The 21,440-nt window shown below is 37.2% G+C and overlaps 2 protein-coding genes across 4 annotated transcripts in view; one reads left to right on the plus strand and one right to left on the minus strand.

The window, feature by feature from the left end:
- The window catches only part of LOC114662582 (NADH-cytochrome b5 reductase 3-like), a 1,047,486-nt gene that overhangs the window by 692,865 nt on the left and 333,181 nt on the right, over nt 1-21,440 (plus strand). The window lies entirely within an intron of this gene.
- Nucleotides 1-21,440, minus strand: part of rfx4 (regulatory factor X, 4) — a 99,549-nt gene that overhangs the window by 56,415 nt on the left and 21,694 nt on the right. For both annotated transcript variants that reach the window (XM_051934527.1, XM_051934522.1), the window contains exons 3-4: nt 7,439-7,499; nt 669-792 (exon numbers count right to left, since the gene is read on the minus strand). In XM_051934527.1, the coding sequence (XP_051790487.1) occupies nt 669-792; nt 7,439-7,499 (185 nt within the window). The remainder of the gene's footprint in view (nt 1-668; nt 793-7,438; nt 7,500-21,440) is intronic.

A 21,440-nucleotide genomic window follows, 5' to 3' on the forward strand; every position in this document is an offset into this window, starting at 1 on the left:
GTTGTTGTTACTGTTAATAGTAATAACTGTGTGACCTTTTTTCATGTCATAAAAGGCAAATAAAGTAGGTTTGTGTCAAGAAGGGCATTTGGCCTTAAAATGCTTTTCTAATACTCCCTTAATGAATAGAGACAAATCTGGCTGATAATTATAATAATTAATAACAATTTATTGCCAATTTATTATTACCATTAACACAGTCTACTCTGTGGATTTCAAGTATAAATATGTCTTCTCTAGTCTATGTCGGTCTTTTACATTATTTCATTCTTTTGATCATAATTATTTAAAATATTTTCTTGTGGCTATATAAAATTTATTGACTCAATATAAAACAACCCATAGCATCAGGTGATGTGTTTAATACACAAAACCTCTAAGGCCTAATTTACTTTTTTAAATACAAAAATGTGCTTTGGGTCTCTCCTGTTCCTCTCCAAACTCTTAATAACCAATTGTAGATGAGCCCGTAATAATAATAATTGGAGATGAGCCAAAAAAAAAAAATAATGAGCAGCGCACTTTCTCTCGGGCTTCTCTCGTGTCTTCAAACTCTTGTCGCTCTCGAGAGCATCCTGTTCTGAAAAGTCGAAGGCTAGCGAGATGTGTCTAAAACAAGCAACGGCGGTGTTATGGATGTAAAAATGCACAGGCGGGTTCCACCTTACCTTTCCAAAGCTTGCCGCGTTGACTGGCTGCGTGTCATTCTTCTCACAAAAGTCCAGGTAATGCATGTACAACGCACTTCGAGGAATGCATACCCCCTCTGCAATCTCATAATTTTCTTCAAGCCTATAAAAGAGATTAACTGTAATGGCACTAGACATACCTCGTAATCCCCTTTTCTCAAACTGTAACATGCACTTGAAATGCACTCAACTCTGATGCCTGTTGGATTTTTGCAGAATGCTTTGTAGAAAATGCCAGCCCATTACGTACTGGCAGACTTTGCTTTAGAAATGTGCAAGAGTTGTCTTAATCTACATTGTGTTTTTCACTCTGTCAGATTTACAGCACATTGGCATGGATGTGCACCAAAAAATGTTGCAACACTGGGGCGAGAAACCTCCAAACCAAGAGCACAAATTAAAGCCTTGTCTAAACAACTTCTCATGCCTTCTGATTGCCTCAGATGACTTGTGCTGCCAGTTGTGGTGACTCTTACCTTTTATCTGAAACACTTGCAGGTTGACTAGATGGAGTGGGTCAGTAGTTTCCAAGGGAACACTTCTAACCACTTTCTAGCACCCACTTCATTCAGTTTATGAATGTGAGATGCCAGGACTTACATTTGTAGCTTTGCACTCCAGGCACAAATCTCCATATTGCTAGGAGAATAAATACCAACCAGCTGTACACATTGAAGCAGTTTAGGCGGGCAGATAATCACACACACTTTACTGGGGACAAAGTGACTAAACTAGTTAACTGAACCAGATTGTTCACCAGCGTTTTGCTTTATGATATTTGCCCATCTCTCTATCCATCTATCCATTTACCGTACCTACTTCTCCTAATTTAGGGTTGTGGAGAGCAGAAGACTTCTAGTTGTATCAAGGATAAAACAGGAATCAGACCAAGTTAGGGAAGTTTTTGTTTTAGTTTTTGTACTTCTCTGTTCATTGGATAACATATCATTCATAAGTGGCATGGAGGCACGGTGGTTAGTGCTGCTGCTTCACAGCTCATGGGACCACAGTTATTGTCTGTATGAAATTTGCATATACCTCCAATACTCAAATGGGTTTTCTCCATGAAATCTAGATTCTGCTCACATCCCAAAAATATGCTAATTATATTTAATGGTGACTGTGTGGGTGTGAGCTTAAGAGATCTCTGCAATGGACAGCACTGAGCCCAGAGTTATGGTGATAAGCCAATAATGATCCAGAAGTTAACAAAGCAGTAACAGAAAAAACATGGATGGCTGTTACTTACAATATATACTATATGTGACGTGTCCTATTTTTAGTGTGAATAATGTGGTGCAATCAGTGGTCCACTTTATTTCCATTTATATTAATTAGGCCGGACTCATCACAAACAATGAAACACATTCCTTGTTTGGATGGGTACCATCCCATAACCATAACTCAGATGACAGATCCATCTTACAATCAGAATGACATCTTTGTTAGCCATCACCCTGAGAAGACATCTTTGGACTGTGAGAAGAAGCTGTAACCGTTGGAAGAAACACGTGTGACGCACAGTCGAATATGCATACTTCACACAGCAGGCACTGTAGCCTGAAAATAAAGTGACAAATCAAGCACTATGCTGTGACACCACCACCTACAGGCTCATCAGCCACTCTTATACATTACATATTAAATATTTTGAAAAAAGCAGGCCATTAGCTGCATTATCTGTTTAAGGTGGGAAGAACATCAATACAGTATAATATTGGAATATTTTAAATTGCATTGTAATATACCATCACTACAGACTTTTTGCTTTAAAATGCATCGGTGCTGCATTCCCACAGATGCTGCACCTGAAATGTTAGAATTCAAATACCAAATGATCTGTCCACACTTAAGTTGAATGTTGGGATTCATTTTTGTTTTCACAGTGTTACAGTGAAGAAACGGTTAAATATGAACAATGCAATTTGTGACCATTAACATATTTTAATCAAGTACTCTAGCATAATATAAGCAAAAACTTCAACTATCTGGAGAGTATAAATTCTGAACTATAAAAATATTGAATATAAAATTCACATACATATGAAAGGAGAAGCCATAAACCTCAATTGAAGTGACTTTTCAGATTTGATTGCAGTATTTGCAAGCTCAGATAGATGTTAATATCCTTACGAAAAACTAAGGGAATGTGAAGCATCTTGGGATGGTTTCCCTATAGTTACTTAACATCAAACTTTTTTTATTAGTATTTCAGTAATTAAAAGTGTTTAAATGTGCTTCTGCATTAAAGGTTTATAATGTTTGTGGATATAGTACATTAATAGTCTGCTTGTACCTCCTAGTAACATACATTTGGGAAGGCTTAAAAATGCAATCTCATGAGAATAGAATTTTACAAAACTATGTCAGATTTGAAACTTTCAAAATTGAATTTTTGGTTAAGAGCCCTGCTACGAATATAAGGGGTCATCTTACAAGGATTCACCTAGAGCTAAATTTAGATGAGGTATTAATGTGTCTGTTTTGTGCAATAAATGAGTGTTCTAAAGTTTTAGTTCAAGTTTATGTTTATTGTCCCAAGTGGATATTTTAAGAGATAATTGAAGCCCATTTGCACAATTGAAACACTAAGTGAAATGAATGGAGTCTACTTTTTATTTGAATTAGGTGTATATAAATGGACACATTTTCTCTATGTCATCAGCTTTGATTCAGCCCAATTAAAAGGGTAAATATGTTGTGATATATTGCAGAACTAAATCACAATGATTGATACTTTAAACCCCAAAACACTGCAGTGTCATCATACAGTTTCCCACGCATCAGGATAATATTGTATCATGGTGGCCTTGACAATTCCCAGCCCTATTATATAACTGGTTATCTATCTGTTTACTGAGTCAACCTCATCTGGTACTGTACATGGTTGCAGGAAACTATCATAGGAAAATGCATTGTTTATTTTACATTATGAGATATCAGTCTATTATGTGGCATAAATCTATACTGATCTTTTTAAAAGTTAAAAATCATTCTAATCACAAGTCTTTGGGTTGTGGGAAGAAAGTCCAGGGACAGTGAGAGAGTACAACAGAGCAACTGCAAACAGAAGAACCTGCAGCCAACTGTAACAAAGCTGCTTGTCTTACAGTCTGATGCAACACTCAAATACAAAACCATTTTAAATTATAAAAACAATAAAATCTGCTATTCCATAAAACAATGGCCTAGTGGCACACTGTTTGATGCCAGGTTCAAATCTCCACCTGCTCGTTCTCTTTCAGTATTTTGCACACATTCCAGTGATGTGTATTTTATTTAACTGTCATATGCCACTTTGAGAGTGAGTGGTGGTGAGTGTGCTTGGTGAAATCCTGGTGTTCCCACTTTTTACCTAATTCTGCCAGAAGAAGGACTAGCAAATGGATAGACATATTTCAAAAAAGAACAAATACAAAAATATGTTAATATAGTCATGTATGAAATTTCTGCAAGTGAGGTCTATTTTGAAAATGTGGCTTATTTAATCAGACTTATAAGACATCATTACTTAATCAGTATTTACATACTTAGTTAATAGTCCAAATGTTGAATGTAGTGTAACAAGTATAATGTTTGCTGAGTCTTCAATAATTTAAATATGTATGAGCTATTTTCAAAAAAGCAGAAACCCCAATGATATCAAGTAAGCTGCAGAATGAGTGGCTCGTTTGTTGTGAGATTAAATAGGTAGTTGGCTTATTCTAAGGTCAAACAATTCAGGTGGATCTTTTATTTTAATGTAACCTTTCCAAATCAGTTCACTCTTTGGAATTCTAAACTCACAGCAGGTCGTTTCCCTGTACATAATCCATGTGACAAAACACACAGCGCACACATGCAAAAAGAAGTTCATGACTTCTGAAGCTTTTCCTAAGTTGTGTTTTTATGGCTTCATGGCACCTCTTCTTCTTCTCACAGCTGTCTCCTACAAAACACTCCATATGTAATTTTGTATGGCCAAAGAGCCGCTCTAGATTAAGCATAATGACATTTTTCTCGGTTTGACCCTCTACTGAGTTCTATTCGATGTTACCTGGAATCAATCAGTGCCCAATGACAGCCCATTGCATCTCTGCTCAATTACTTTTAACTGCATCACAAAAGCAGATTCTGAACTTTCTCCGCTTTGATGCCGGCTCAAACAGCTGGTCTTTCTAAAGGGAATGACTCTTTTGTTGTGGAGGCAAAAATGGGGCAGTTTTATTGCACATTGCCGTACTGATAATCTGAAATGAGAATGATATCCTGTTGTTGCTCATTGCTTCTGTGGCATTCCACAGGAACCGCTGCAGTAAAAAAAAAAATTCTTTCGGCAAAAAAAAATTTACAAGGTTCCTTTGTATTTCACATGACTTTGGTAATGGTCAGGAAATGTTAAAAGACTAGTATATGGTAAAGCAGTTAAAGGACGACTCAAGTGAGCATTTCTTAAATTTGCTGGAAACTCAGGATTAGCGGGCAGTATAGCAATAACAGTTAGTTGTAACAAGCGTGCAGTTCAGTGAAGCAGTTTAATCATTTGAGCATAATAACATCTTTCATTCATTCAAACACTCCTAATGCAGTACTGATCTCCGCAAATTAGAGTTGCTACTCCACTGCTGCCAGTTATTTTGTGCTTAGTCCTTATTTAATCTACATGACTTTGTACTTAACAATTTAAACATTAGGAGTCTTCAAATTAAATAAAAAAATAAACATTTACAGAGAGATTTGATCTATTTAGTTATCTGTCTCTCTAAGGGTGGCATTCTGGTTTAGTGGTTAGAATGACCAGTCAAAATGCACATCTTTGCAATTTGGGACAACCTGTAGAAACCCCAGTAACAGCATTAATCATTAGCCAAACCAGGCAAGATAATAATAATAATAATAATATATGCACAGACATAAACCAAAGCTGTATAGGTTAACTTGTAATTTCAAATTGTGGGTGGCTATGTGTATGAGTACACCTTGTTATAGACTTGTGCCAACAGTTGGCTCTTTCTCACTCCCAGGGCTGCCTGGATAGCCCCTGGCACCCCCACAGTCCTGAGCGGAGTTAAGCAGGTTTCAGAATATTAGAGTCGCACGGTAGTTAGTGACATTGCCTCACAGCAGTATCCCTGGTCTTCAAGTGGCAGCCTCTTGCATATTCTCTCTGTGCTCCACTTTCTTCTCACATCTCCCAGATATGCATGTTAAGTTTATTGGTGGCTAAACACTAAATGTGAGTGCACACTGCAGTAGGTTGGTTTATGTGTTGGGTTTGATCCTTCATCTAAGAATTTTATTAAGCTGGTACACCCAGACTTTTCTTTCTTGATATCTTAATATATTGTAAAACATAAAAAGGTAAAATAAAGCATTTTTCATTATTATCAAACTAAATTTTTTTTGAATTCTAACAATGTTCTCTCTATGCATGTTTTGCTAGTAATGTTTATCATATCAAGTTTCCATAGGGGTCATATTTCTTCTATCCATCTATCCAAGCCCACTGTTTCCATTGCAGGGTTGCAGTGAGTCGGACCCGTCCAGTGTAGAAACTGCACCAACACTAGATGGGAGAGACACATACTTGTTCATACCCACACAACTCGTGTGGGAGAAAAACAGCGTACCCAAGTGAAGTCTCAGATGAGCAGAGAGAGACTGTGCATTCTCCACACAGACAAATGACAAGTGGACCTAGAAGATGTGAAACAGAAGCCTTAGCCAACATAGGGAAGTTGGAATTTCAAAGTTCTTAGTCAGAATTTTGAAATGAAAAGCCCCCACTAGTCAGATTTCCAACCCAAAAACATGGACCTGGTCTGTCAAGTCCGAGTTTGTCCTAATTCAGGTTATGACGTCAATCCAAAATGGTGACGTACACTGTGAACTTTAATGAAAGAGGTAGTTCAAACGAAGCCGTTTACTAGCACTTCTGTCTATTTCTGTCTCATTAAATCAATTACTGTCCAACCTCTTTTTGTGAACATGTTGCTACAGTGTTTGGACACACAAAATACCGCATAAAGTGTTGTCATCAACTGATACGTATTCCGAAAAAGCAAGTACAGCTGTGGTTTTCCTGGAGGCATCCATATTGCTTTTCTGAATGTTTTACTTTAACACCGCCAACTCGTTAGTGGCGGCATTGCCAGCTACGACATTCAACTTCTGAGGAAAATGGAACTCAGCGTAGGAATATAAACCACCTAAAATTGGCGTGGAGTTAAGATCCCACATTTGGAAGTGAAGCATACTCACGTCAGGAGCAACCTTAGGGCAGGGAAAATTACGCAGGCTACGTCTCCCAATGACCTGTTCTTGTGTTTCTTATATTGCATTCTTCCCAAATGTTTTTACACAACACATTGCCATTTAAAGTTCATAACAACTCCACAATATTACATGCAGCAAGCAAACTCACAGTTTTCAGAAATATTTCAATGAAATATTAGGACAGCACAGCCAACAGCTAAATAAATGAGCTTGATGGACTGAATGGACTCCTTTCATTTGTCAGATTTCTTATCTTCTTAACACTTATTCTGATATAACATCATTATGAAGACAGCCTACCTTGTTACCTTTTAGTCCAGTTTCTTTTAATGCCCCACAGTCTCATTTTAAATTGCTTGCAGTATTTTAATGTAATGCAGTTCAAATTTGTGACACTCCATTAGACAATTTTGATTTTGTTTATACATTTATCAAGAAAAGATCATTTGTTTTTAAATCTACACACAAAATCATGCCAACAGATTTATACCTACCATTGCAATGTAGCTGGTGTTGAATGTGGCTTGGAAGCCCTATTGTTTTCTTTTTCTTCATCTGTGAAAATAATACATTGCCATGTTAATTGTCTGCATGGTGGAATCATCATATTGCACCAAAATTGTACAGTCAGTATAACCTAGAAAAGGAGGCAGTAAACATTAGCTAAATAGAGATATGTGATTCACTTTACATTTTAGTGCAAATATATACGCACAATGACTGGTTTTTTGTTTTATACGTGGCAATAAAAGTCAAACGAAGGCAGCAGAAACTTCTAAAATCGTCTTGCAGGTACAGCTTTACTCAGCAATCCATAAACAATTAAAAGACAAGTAAACCAACACAATCTTCCAATAAGTGTTTACCATATTCTTATCTATAAGGAATGCGCAAAAAATGTAATAAAAAATTGTTCTTCTCATTCTGAAGGAATTTTCCTGTTGACAGGCAACTATTGTGACAAAAAAAGTTAGTTAAAGCCAGGGAATCTCATTCTAATCACTGGCTGGCCACTTGCTCAACAGTATGACTTTATGCACCATCGTCGTGTATGTCAGGTTTCTTTTATTAAATGGCAGTGTTGAGAGAGAAGATGCGTTTGTTTTTGGGGATAATCTGAGAGGGCAGCCTTTAACTGGTAAAAGTCTGACGCATGTGACACATAGAGCTTCCCTACCCAAATGAAAATGTTATTCTAAATGTTGTTTCTATTCATTCTAAAAGTTGAATAAATTCTAAAAGTTGTTTACCAAGCTAAACGTATTCTCTGTTTTGTTTTCTTTTTATTTTCATTGTTAACAGGAGTCTTTAGTTTGAAAGATGCAAAAAGTAGGATACAGGATAGTGTGCATTGCCACCTGTTACAGTGGAAGCCTGATGATGTCACGTACTGTTGCTGTCCACTCACATGGCCACCACTGGGTTTTGTGGTCAAACATGACCATGAAAATAATGTGAGAAACAGCAGACAAATCCAAAAGTATATTGCTCCATAATGGTGTTATGGAAATGATGATAAAAATCAATAACAACAAAATAGCAACAGTAAAAAAAAAAAAGTCTAAAGTTGAAGTAAAATTAATCAAGTTATTTCAATGTGTGAAAACAAAAACCACAATAACAATATGAATCAGTGCAATCATTAATGGGATCCTGATAAATCCAATCTGTTATAAGATAAAAACATGGATCTTTAAAACTGCAGTTCAGGAAAACCAAAGAATTTTAATCAGTTCACAAAAACAACTGAACTTACTTGTCAAAAGTGCCACCTTGACATCACAAAAGCAAGCTCACTTTAGTCACAACTCAGTGTTTTTATCAGACGATTAAATGAAATGTAAGTCACCAAAAAGCAAATGAGGTGTTCGCTGCTTTCAACATGAATGATGTGTTCCTTAAAAAAAAAAAACACAACTCTCCAATCTGGGATTAAGTTTCTGACTGCATCCTTTGTGGGCATTATCTGTTATCACTGCCACCTCTGGCATGCCAGCTCAGGTCCTACCATCAGGAGAGTGAAAAACAACTCTTCGAAACAGTATACCAAAATATAAATTTCTTTTCTATAAGTGACAGACATTGCTGATGTTGTAACTGGCTCATCCAGGGCCATCTTAACAGCAGGCCCCAGGCAAAGTAGTGCATTGGTGCCCCTGTTTTGGTAGCAAAACAGAAACTTACCTAGGGATCAGAAACATTGTCAGCCCCTATGTTCCTGGGACCCCATTGTGCCCATATGTGAAGATGGCTCACATTACCATTGTAATCGTACTGCTGATATCCCCGACCCAACAGCATGCAAACATAAGTCTAGGCCTGCATAGAGGAGAGCAGCTCCCTAACTTCAGGACTTTTTCAGCAGTTTTCACTCACAGGTTTCTGTTGAATAAGGTTAGATACTCATGAACATGGGCAATGCCTGCCCATGACTACAATGCATGTAGTGCGGCGTTCCCTGTTACTCATTCATACCACTCTGAAATAAGTCATCACAAAAATCAATCGGGTTTGACTTTGTCTAAAGTCAGAGGAGTAGGCTAAAAAAACATTGACCTCTAAACTGGAAGTATACTGCAAACAATGTGGTGGTAACGAAACAAGGAGACTTAGTGTTTTGGACTATGCAAACAGAACGATATCTTGTGTTTGTTGTACCACTACAAGGTGGGAACAAGGATAAATACATACTCTGGCTGAGCTCATCATACCTGGAAACATCATTACTGAGCCTCTGTGAAAAGCCACATTTCCCCCTGGGGACAAATAAGGGTCTGTCTGTCTATCACCACCAGTGTTGTTAGGCAGCACATTAAATAGCTGTCAAGATGTGGTGAGGCCATGATACTGAGAAGACATAAGGGAGTGATATGATCTGTCATCGATTGAGATTCCTAGTCATATAATGTAGGCAACACCCTCCAACAAGCACGATATGGTCCACAAATCAAACTATTTGTTTTTTAACTGCAAGTTCTCAATTTGTAACCAGCTTACTTCTCTTGCATACAATACACTCTCTATCTCTCCCTCTCTCTACAAGAATTACTCTCTGTGGCCATCTGCTCTCACTAACACTATGCCAATGAATTTTGGTCACACCTTGAATGAAGTGGAGTTCATTTTGTACAGTGGTCAAGCCCTGCTGCAAGATATTCTGCCTTGAGGATATAAAGTCTAGTGTTGCTCTCTTTTTGGTTCAAGTGATGGTAACTGCTGTTCTTGAAACAAGCTCACACAATTGCATGGTCTTATTCCCTTTTCTCAATTTAAAAGTCATATGTATGATTCTACATAACTCTAGAATGGCTTTCAACGTCAGTTTGTAAGGCTCTTTTGGACAGTATGGAGTCAAACTGGTTATGACGCTGCCTTACACCTTCAGAAGACTGATTTTACATCCCAGCCCAGTAACTGTTTGTGTGTACTTTGCACATTTTCCCTCTGTCTGAGGAAGGTTTTCACCCAGATATTCCAATTTAGTTCAAACGACACACATGCTACATTACTTGGTGTCTCTGAATGAAGTCAACAATACAACAATATAATATAAAATTAAGAGGACATTCATATTTGGGCTTTTGTTATGAATACTCCATTGCTTGTTGATTAGCTGATCACTGAAACTAGTCAATTGTGGATGTGTCAGTAAGCATGTCCTGGAATGTACTGGTATGCCATATTGGAATTAGGTCCTGCCTTGAACCTCATGCTTATGGGCTAGGCCTCAAGCTCCCTGTGTCTGTGCAAAAGAAATAAGCGTGTTCCTGAAATAAATGCATGGATGAGTGGAAGAACTCTGGCTCAGAAACGATTAACAAAACTCTACTTCAACTCTACCAACCATATTTTTCTAATGGTCAACTCTACAAGAGAGTATATCCTAGGGAGTCTTCTAGAAGTGATGTGTAAGTTTAGCTGAGGCAGCCAATTGAGAGCATTTTTGTAAAATCTCAATGTTTTACTACCAAAATGGCTATGGTGCTCCCTATATTACTTACGCCATCAAACAGAGATTACCTATGCCAAGAGCCCACCCTGACTTCAGTGACTAGTTTGAAAAGCAATTTTTTAAAGATGATGCAGGAAAGGATGGAGGTATCCTTGTGAATCTCTTAACTGTAATAATTCACATTGGTAATGTACATATTTCTAATAAAATAAATAATGAAAGGAAGTTAATGCCCCACAGAAATTTCAAACAACGGTGAAAATAGAAAATTTAATAGTAGAGTTTATAAGTGTGTGCTTTATTCCACCACTGAAGTCATTACTTTTTATCTAACTAGAGCAAAGTCAGCTTATTTCTATTTATGTCATTGTATTAATTGAAAATATCCCTTTAAATGTATTGAATACTTCTTGAGAGACACATAGGAACAAAGAAAAGTCATAATAAAGGCAAGCATCTAAATTTGTATGGAGGGGAAAAGCCCTTCTGACTTTTTTCTAACACAATAGTAGTGGCTGTTGACCGGGGGCAGGAATCAGGCCCTCTGTGAATTAATGAGCTCTGCCAACAGGAGTCCACCACGTTACGCCACATGAAGTGGGAGAGGAAGAACGAGAGAAGGAGGTCTGGAAACATGTGTGTCAGGACTGCCTCACTGAAATTCATCAACAACAATACACACACAAACACACACACACACACACACACAGTGCAAGTGACCAAAGAGCCAGTTCAGTCTGTTACTTTCTTGGAATGTGTTGTACGTTTTTAGCCCTAAAAATCCATTTTGGGAAAAATGTTGCTGCAAATAAGTAGCTAATGCTTAATGGTTTGGGAGAAATGGACATTCTTCTAAATTTCAAGCTTTTAAAAGAAACGCAAAAACATGTAATTCACAAGAATAAGGAAAACACCTTATCCTGTTTACTGTTAACCCATGAATCTGCTCTTCCAATTGGGAAAAAAACAAGCAAAAAATGTATTTTTAAATGTTATTTGTGTTTTAAGTATTATGTTTGTCTGATTTAAGACTAACAAGAAAGAAAATCCAAGATGTGCTTGAAGAAAGCAGATAAGAAAATCTATTTGTAACGTGTCTGAAAAATCCTTTTGGCAGCAGGCAGATATTTCCTGTGGACTGTTACAATTATTTGCTTAACAGATACATTCATCCAAAGCGACTTACAAAAAGAGGTCAACCAAATTGAATAAACATCAGTCTAAGAGACTGCTTGGGAACAAATATTGCAAGACAAGGTTACAAATTGACCACCACAAGAAAAAAAATAATAATAATACATGCTAGTTATAATTCTTTGGTTACAAAAACCTAACCACTAATATCATCCATCCATCCATTTTCCAACCCGCTGAATCCGAACACAGGGTCACAGGGGTCTGCTGGACCACTAATATCAGTTACACTGAAATTCACCAAACAAGAGTATTCAAATGCTTCCTAAACACACTGATGGAGATGAATTTTGAATGGAGGTGGGCTGCTCATTTTACCAGCTATGAAATATTAGTGCATGATAAGAGTCTGGATTGAAATTTGATACCATGCAGAAGTGATATCACCAGATGCCATTTATCAGCAGATATGATGGGTTGAGAAAGAGTATAGGACCTCATATTATATAGGTGCTATAATACATATACAGTATATATAGGTACTGACCTGATGACTACTGTGAAGGCAAACTTCAAGGATTTGAACTTAGTGAAATCATGGTCCAGAATCTTGGTGGTCATTAAACTTTCCTGGGCACCTTTCAAAAAGAGTAGGGTATTTCCTGAAGTCCATGGCCTGGTCATTCTGGTCCCCTAAACACCCCCTGTCTCTAACTTTCTCTTTCACCCCTTCACCACCTAATATGCAATGTGTGGTGAGCGTACTGCCTCAAGAAAGGTGCTACAAATTGGTGGCGGTTGAGGTGGTTCCCCACAGTCTATGTAAACTGTTTTAAGTAGGTTTGAAAAGTGCTATATAAAAGTAATTAATTATGAATAAATGCACTACAGGGAGCCAATGTAGTGATCTGAAAAGAGGAGTGACATATGGCCCATCTTGGTTTATTGAACATGAGAGTGCATGGATGCTCCTATTTCTCATTTCTTTTCAACTAGATCTGATTATCAAAGGTGACTATCATATAAGTGGACATTACAATTAATTCCCTAAGACCAGGAATGTAAACAAAAAAGTTGCTGGTTCAAACCCCTCCTCATTTAGAGACACCGACAGAGTCAGTCTTTTCTGTTAGAAAACATTCTTGCTATGTGAGCAATTGTACGGTCACTTATTTTACACTTCATCTTGTGTATTGTAAAGAAGTTGGTGCCAGCTAGGGCATTTGGCCATTAAAAACACTTCTGCCCTGACATCACCAAAATTGGGAAGCAATCAGCCAACCTAGGTGATCCCAGAAAATGGATGGTACAATACTTCTAAAGTGTGTTAAAGCACCACTCATCGTAGACATCTGTGGTTAAAAAAAAAAAAAAATTAGGCTTGGCTTTTCCTTTCACTCCAGTATAAATATACTGTGTAGTTTCAAATTCAGATTTTTATTTTTGTGTATTTAAAAAATAATCATTTCAATCCACCATTAAATGGAGCTGTTTATAGAGTTGTAACCAGGCTTTGTTGCTATTGAAAAAAATGTAATTGTCCAGAAGGGTGACAGTTCCAAATGACTGTTTGAATATCCACACATGAATCACTCAATTGCTTTTATCTATCTATCTATCTATCTATCTATCTATCTATCTATCTATCTATCTATCTATCTATCTATCTATCTATCTATCTATCTATCTATCTATCTATCTATCTATCTATCTATGCACACTAACATATTCAAAAGGAGAGAGATGTAATGTAGTCCATAAAAACCTGAAAAAATTAAACTTTCTCAATTTGAAACTACTGTGAGATTCTTCTGTCTTTAGCAGCCATGTATTAACATAGCCTTCATATGTTGCTCTTTGAAGTCATTTTTAAATAGCTATAACTGTACCAGCTACTTCATAAATCTTTGACTCATTCATTACTTTGCCTTCCTTTTCCTTTTAATTTGTGTGAAGAAAAGAGACCTTATTGCAGCCAACTATAAAATTTGCTTAATGCATACGGAGAAACTTGAAATATTGCCAGATGAATTTCCAAGTACACCCTGGAACAATAACCAAATATGGGAAGCACATTCACAGAATAATGAACCAGTATCGTAATCTTTTTCAATTTACAAAACAGAACAGATTGTTTTTACTTCAATTAATTTCCATCCTTCTATCAAATTTCTGAGCTTGATTCATACCAATTCAGTGTCACATGCTGCTAGAAGCTCAGCAGCAGGGAACTGGAAACAATGCTGGGTGAGACATGCTTGTGAACATGTTCAAAGCATTTAGACACCGTTTTAGAGCCACCAATTACCTTATACTAGACATCCTTGGGAGAACACCACAGAACTCAAAGGAAATGCATACAAACATCAAGAGACTGCTTCAGCATCCACATCGACAGTAACTGGGCCTGAAGCCAAGCCTGTGCTCTTGAAGCTGTGAGGCAGTAGTACTAATCAACAACTTTACTGTCCTGCTCTCATATAAATGGAAGTTATCAAAAACTTGTTTTTATTATGATAGCACACAGCCTATGTTTCAATATGTATACGAACCCTTTTAACAAAAGAAAAAACATTGCTTTTGATGAATGTTCTCCTAACCAAAATGGTAAGCAACCTTATTCATTTGCATTCTTCTGATTTACATTCAACATGATGTCACAATAAAGTGCTTAATTCTGAGAAACATCACAAGGAAAGTGCATTTCAATTAATCAATATATACATCAACTAATCATATCTCTCTCTCTATTATAAAAAAAAATCCTGGGAGGGAATGACTAGGGAGACGAGACGAGATCTTCACGTGAAGATCACGGAAGACAATTAAAAGACCCGCGAGACGAAAGAGATTGGCCACGGAGCATCTCGCGGGGACCTTAAACATGAGACTTTGTGCCAAGAGATTTACTCAGGACCGTCTTGTGGGGACGCAGAACATGAGATTCTTGCAAGACACACCCTACATGCAACCAATATGAAATAAGACCACGGGCAGCAAAACACTCAGTCATGCAAAGGCTTTGAGCACACACAGATCCAGGGCTCTCAGCGCATATAAAGCGTATAAGGATAATATGTTATAGATGAAATGACGACGACTAAGAGAAGAAGAAAGAGCAGCATGGAGAAAAGAGACTCAAAAGCGTTGGAGAGAAAAAAATGCAAAAAAGAAAAAGAATAATTGAGGTGCAAATTCAGAAAATAAGGAAAGTAATAATCAGTCCAGAACCAGTGGAATTTAAAACAAAGCACGTCCAATCGGGCTCAGAATTAAAAGACAAAGTACAACTTCATAAAGATGTTCAAAAACTTTGGCGCTATACACATGCAGAGCAGGTTAGAGAAAGCAGTGGAATTTGAAAGGCTCAAAAAAAATGATGGCGCGATACACATACAGAGAAAGGTCAAGAATATGAAAGCAGGAAAATTCGAAAGTATTGTAGTGTCCCTTTCAGGTTGAAGCCTTTTTTTTGGAGTGACTGTTAGGTTTGATTGAGGAAGGGCAGAGTACAGCATGGAAGACTGACAGCGGGGTATTGATTGATGCGGTAAGGGGAGGGGGTCCCGGGACAGAAGGAGGGGTTGGAGAGGGTGCTAGAAGGTTGTGTTTGGGGTTACGAAGTCGGGGTTCTTTTTCTTGATTATTCAAGTAAAACTTTTGTGAGACTTTACTACGTCTGTCTGGTTTTTTTTTACTTCTTCTCTTTTCTAGCCGGAGGCGGAGGTCGCTTCAGTATCAAAAAAGGATAGTAAAGATCACATTAGCACGAACAAAAGGAAATTATTTCTCGAAAAAAGGGAAAATAATCATCACGGACCAGGTGTAATTGAAAAAATAGCAGGACAAAGCGAGGTCAGAAATAGAAGACAAAGAGTAGAAAACAAAGTAAAATGTCATAAAGAGGTTAAAAAACAAGGGGGCCAAACATATGCAGAGCAGGTTAGAGATAATGAAAACAGTGGAATTCAAAAGACTCAAAATAAACGTAGGTGTGAAACACATACCGAGCAAGATACAGAATATGAAAGGAGAAAAAAAACGAAAGTGTCAAAACAAAGAAAGTAAACATCGCATTAGCACAAACAGAGAAATTTTTACTCGGAGAAATAACGAAAAGGTGAATAGAGATTGAATATAAGGACATAGGTGATATGTCTGAAGTATGTAAATATTGTAAGGCTTTGAAGTTTAAATCAGAGAATTTCAAAAACCGGGTTTACCTCACATGCATTTATTGGTTACTTTGCAAAAAAATTATTAACTGCTGATGATGAAGATCGCTTTGTCTGTGCTGAAATTCCAAACAGAGAAACCTATCCTGAATTATGGTACAAATTCATTAAACACATGTCTCACTGACCTCATTAAAAATATTCAGCATGTTGGGATTCCAAATATTGTTTTTAAAGAAGTTCTAAAATAAATTAAAACTAATGAAATAGCAACAATTCAAAGAAAACAAATCTTAAAAGCGTGTATCTGGAAAACCAAACATGGGGGTTGGCGAGCGAAGCAAGCAGGGGGCAAAGCCCCTTAAGTATTCATATATAAAGTGTATGTGCCATGAATAGGTGATTTATTGAGGAAATAAAACCACAATACAGTATCAAACAGAAAAAAAATGTAGGATTGACTGATAAAAGGAGGACCCTAGAAGTATACCTAAAACACACTGACAGAAAACAACAAATAGACTTTCAAAAATCAGGGGTAACATTTCAATACTCTATACAGAAAGACAATCACAAGGAAAATTGTGCCACAGTCCAGCAAACCAAAATTTAATGTTTGTTCCCCTAGAAAAATTCTTTTATTTTCTCTGAAGTGGCATTGGTTAAATTATCTGTCCTTTAGACAGCATCAAAGTTCTTAAACAAACCTGATGGTCACAAGCCAGAATTCCAAATCTAAATTCATGGCATGTACAGACGTGAAGAAGCAGATTCAAGGTAAAACAACACACCAGAGTCAAAACACAAGTCTACACATCTTAAAACTAAGGACCAAATGAAGTGCTCTCTTGCAGAATCAAATATCCCCAGACAGTGTCGATAGCTGTTTGGGGCCAAACCCCAGCCCCTTACTTTGCCTGCATTTTTCCCAGACCCCTCCTCTGAATGTTTTTTGCTATGCAATGTTAATCATGCTGCAGTCACCTGAAGAGAGAAACACTGGAAATAAAAGACACAGCCTAACTAGAGATCTTTACTCTAGCATTGTACACTATATCTAGTGTTCCCATGTTTTGTGATTTAAGATATTTTTTTTTTGACCTTTGCTTACCTTTCTTGATTCTGATATATTGTCTAGTATTTTGGATAGTTTTGCCAGCGATTGCTGGTCTTATATTCTGACTTCCTTCCAGCACTTCTGATTACTGTTTTAGCCAGAGTATAACCCCTTCCTCATGACTATGTTCCCATCTATCCATACATTCTTTTTTTTTCCAACACAGATTTGGAGGAAACTAGAAACTATTCCAGAAGAAAGGGCAGAAATCAGCCCCGGATGACACCAGTCCATTGTATAACACAATTATACCAACTCTCACTCACACCAGATCAGCCACTGTTGTCAATTGTCATAACACGCACATCTTTGGGATGCCTGAAGAAACCTGAATTCATGGGAGACACTTGTGTAGACATTAATGATGTGAAAATTCCAAATACTTTCTCCCTAAAGTCATGTGCTGCAATCTAACATCTTTTGTCCTGCCTGTTTCCCTGGTGCTTAGAAAATTAAAGCTATACTTCTATACAGTATGATGTTCTGTTAAGATATTATTCATGTACATGCATATGCTGTATTTCAAAGGTTTGACAGAATGACTTGGATCAAGGTTTTATTTTGGAGGGCTAGCGATTGCCAAATATTCTAATATGTTCCTTTTGTCGTTTATTGTTGCTATGAGCTTTGAGTTAAATATAGCCATTCAACATCTAGTGTATGTAAAACCTCCAGTATTTGTTTTAATCATTTCATCTCAGATTCAAAGGCTGCTTAAATCACTTTATTAAAGAAACAACAGTCTAACACACTGCACTTTAATCATAGAGTGGTGGAGATAATTAAGAAATGGTTGTAACACAGAGAACTGAAACGCTCATCCTAACTAAAGATGTACAGCAACTGCAAGCCAATAAACATTTCAAGGTCAAAAACCTAAAATTCTTAAATACATTGCTTGCTCAAGGATCAAGATTTTATACATGTTTTGCTTTTCTCAATCCATTTCTTGAAATTCTCTAGTTTATTACCACTTTGGGATATTTTTATGGGCTCAAACATATTGTTTGGACATTAATATGGTCATTATAGAGCATGTGACCCTGAGTGGTGTCATGTGCAGTATTGATAAATTACACTACATTATTATTAGATGTCTATGTTAAACATCACAGCCATACCACAACCGTAACTACCTGCCTGGTTTATAATTATCTAAAAATTTGTCATACATACAAGAAACTCAAACCCCACACACCATAGACTCCTGAAGTTTTTTAAGCCTTGCTCAGCACTTATTCAGTCATTTATCTGGTGCAAGAACTCCTGGGAAATTGCATCTTTTGTACCAACAAAAAGGTTGGGAGACTCAAGCTCATCTAAATTATTTTCAAAATTTTTTGTTTTTCTTCTGTGTTCTCGATGGTCATGATAATAAGAAAGCAGACAAGTATTGTTCTATTGGCTTTATGATATTGGGTGTAGAGCAAACACTCCTCTTAATGTATTTTATTCCTTGATGTCTTTAAAATTGTAACTGTTTAGTGTTCAGGATAGATGGGCCATAGGCTGATCTGCTCAAACAACATGACAAAGCAAAGGAAAATAACAGGTTAATCATTCTAGGGGAGCAAATTCTAAGTCCTGATCTGAAAAGATGAGTCACAGCCCACCGTCTGCATCTGATTATCTGTTTTTACATTCTGCTAATTACATTAAAACAAAGCTGTTAACAGTGTTCGATTTGGCCGGTCAAGTTCATCATACCTCATCTGTTCAGGTATGGGCAAACCACGATTGTGTTCCAAATTATGCGGCACGCTGCATGCTTGCACAATGTGACACACTTTCTGTGGACTATAAAGTAGAGCAGTACTCCATCAGTCTTATCCAGGCTGCACCAACAGCCCTTAAGCTGCCCTATAGTACATTCTACTATCGCCTGAGACCAAGAGTGGAGGTCATCAGTGGGTTGACAAGTGTGGTGAAAAGCCAAGTCTTCAGTGGGTACCCACTGCCACTATGCTATATGGCTACATCATACAGATAACTTACAATTTTGACCAATATGATAATATTGAAAGTCGAATCTTATCCAAAAGACAGCCATCACACACAACACCATTTTCAAGTTTGCTCCCAACATTACTATTTCTCAGAATGAATGAATCATGAGTTAAGCCAGGCCATCTCCCCACAACATTAATGAGACACATTTGCACAATAATAGAGTGGAAATGCTTTCTATTTACATAAGAAAATTAATTCTCTGAAGGCACCTTTATAGCAATATGCGTATTGCTGTGAATTGTGCTTTGATGATTTCCTGTTTAACCACAGTGCAAGAAAATATTATATATCTGGATGACAAGCAGATAATACCATCCCTTACTGCTGGCATGGCATGACTCAGTGATGGCTGAAAAATATCCGATCAGTCAGTCAGTTCACATTGAAAAGCTCCTGTAGCTAAAAACCAGAGAGTGGACAGACCTTGAAAAGGAACAGGTAGAGCACAATTCCACAAAGTCAGCCTTTGTGAAGCTGGAGCCAGTTCTGCACACAGCTCCAAGGGGATAGCTGTTGGAAATTGAAATTGACTTAGAAGCCAGTTATCATCATGGGACAAGAAATTAGTATGATCTCTAAATACATGCTCTCTTCTATTTCTTCCATATGTGATGTCTTCTAACAATGCTAAAACTGCCATGGTAGCTGGAATAGTTTGGCCATTCTGTGCACCTATTGTTATAGATTGATTACAATCAAATGCCTTAAATTTGTAAACAATATACAAATAATTTTCAGTGTATTTGATAAAGCATGTGTCATGGATGTGAATCTAAAAAAATAGGAAACCACACAGAAACAGAAGCACTGGTATGATGCTGGGTGCCACCAATTTACAAAACTGAGCAGAAACGTGCGCATGAATGGTCCAAGGCTCCTGTGAAAATGTCATAGCGTTACACCAAGTTTAAGTTTTATACATCTTGACATGAGTGTGGAAGCGGGCATACACAACATTTATACATGAGGCTCCAGGTCTTGTAGGAAGCGCAAGAACTCAGCATAGCTCAGAGGGTGCTGTGACCTGGTAGGCCCAATATAGGTGTGGATGCCTCCGACCTCAAAAATCATGTCTGGCTGTCTGGCTGCCTTGAAAATGAACTCTGTCAGTGGATTTTAAATGGCTACTTCTTGCCAGAGTACTTCGGATTCACTGTTGAGAGGAAGAATGGCAGAAAGAAGAGGAGACTAGGCTCAGAAGTAGAGAAGCAATTAATTGGGTAAAAGGTAAGCAGACTGGCTGCATCCATTGTTTGAAATGGATACCAGTGCTAAGTTAGTTAAACCTAGACAGCATTGTTAGCCATTTGATGTTTTACATTATGCATGTTTTTGTTTCAGATCCCCCTTAATCCCCATTATTGTTCCAATTAATTGTCACAGCATGCTCCATCTCCTCACTGGGGATGGCTGAGGAGCACGAGGAAGTGCAATGTAAAGGTGATTGAGATTGCTGGTAATGGACAACCTGTTCGAAAAGAACTGGCAATATAAAAGACACATGCCCTTGCAGGATACAACCATGGGGTGGGCAGGATAGATTGATAGATAGATGATTTTGGGGGTTCATATTTAACTGTTTTAAGGTTAAAAATGAAATACCATTGTTGTAGGATAAAATTACCAAGGAAAAGTATTTCAGTGTTAATATAATGTTTTATGCTAATGGAAAGAACCGGTGAGGTCACTTATACTAAAGTCTAACACAGTAACAAACACTGTATGTGTCAGATCATAGCTCACATCACTCATAGTGACTCAAATGCAGTGCTGTTATTGTGCTGTGACATACTTAAATCAGTAAGTTAACTCGTTCAATAAGACTGAATTTATCTTAAGATGATATTTACACATATCTCAAAAATCTAAAAAAAAAAGTTAATTGGTTGGAAATTAGTGAATAATTAAATTTTTTCCAACATGAAATTTTGAGATTAACTTTCAGTTTTTCTATGCCTGTTCAACAATATACATTTTATTTTTGTCTATTATTTCAATGCTCTTTATTATTAAAGATTTGTTTCCTGTAATTTTCAAATAATATCAGGCTACATTCATTTTTCTTTTTTTTTTTTTTTGCCGGATTAAGAAAAACTAATTAGTCCAGT

Source organism: Erpetoichthys calabaricus, chromosome 1 (assembly GCF_900747795.2).
Source record: "Erpetoichthys calabaricus chromosome 1, fErpCal1.3, whole genome shotgun sequence".
In the NCBI taxonomy this organism is placed as follows: domain Eukaryota; kingdom Metazoa; phylum Chordata; class Cladistia; order Polypteriformes; family Polypteridae; genus Erpetoichthys; species Erpetoichthys calabaricus.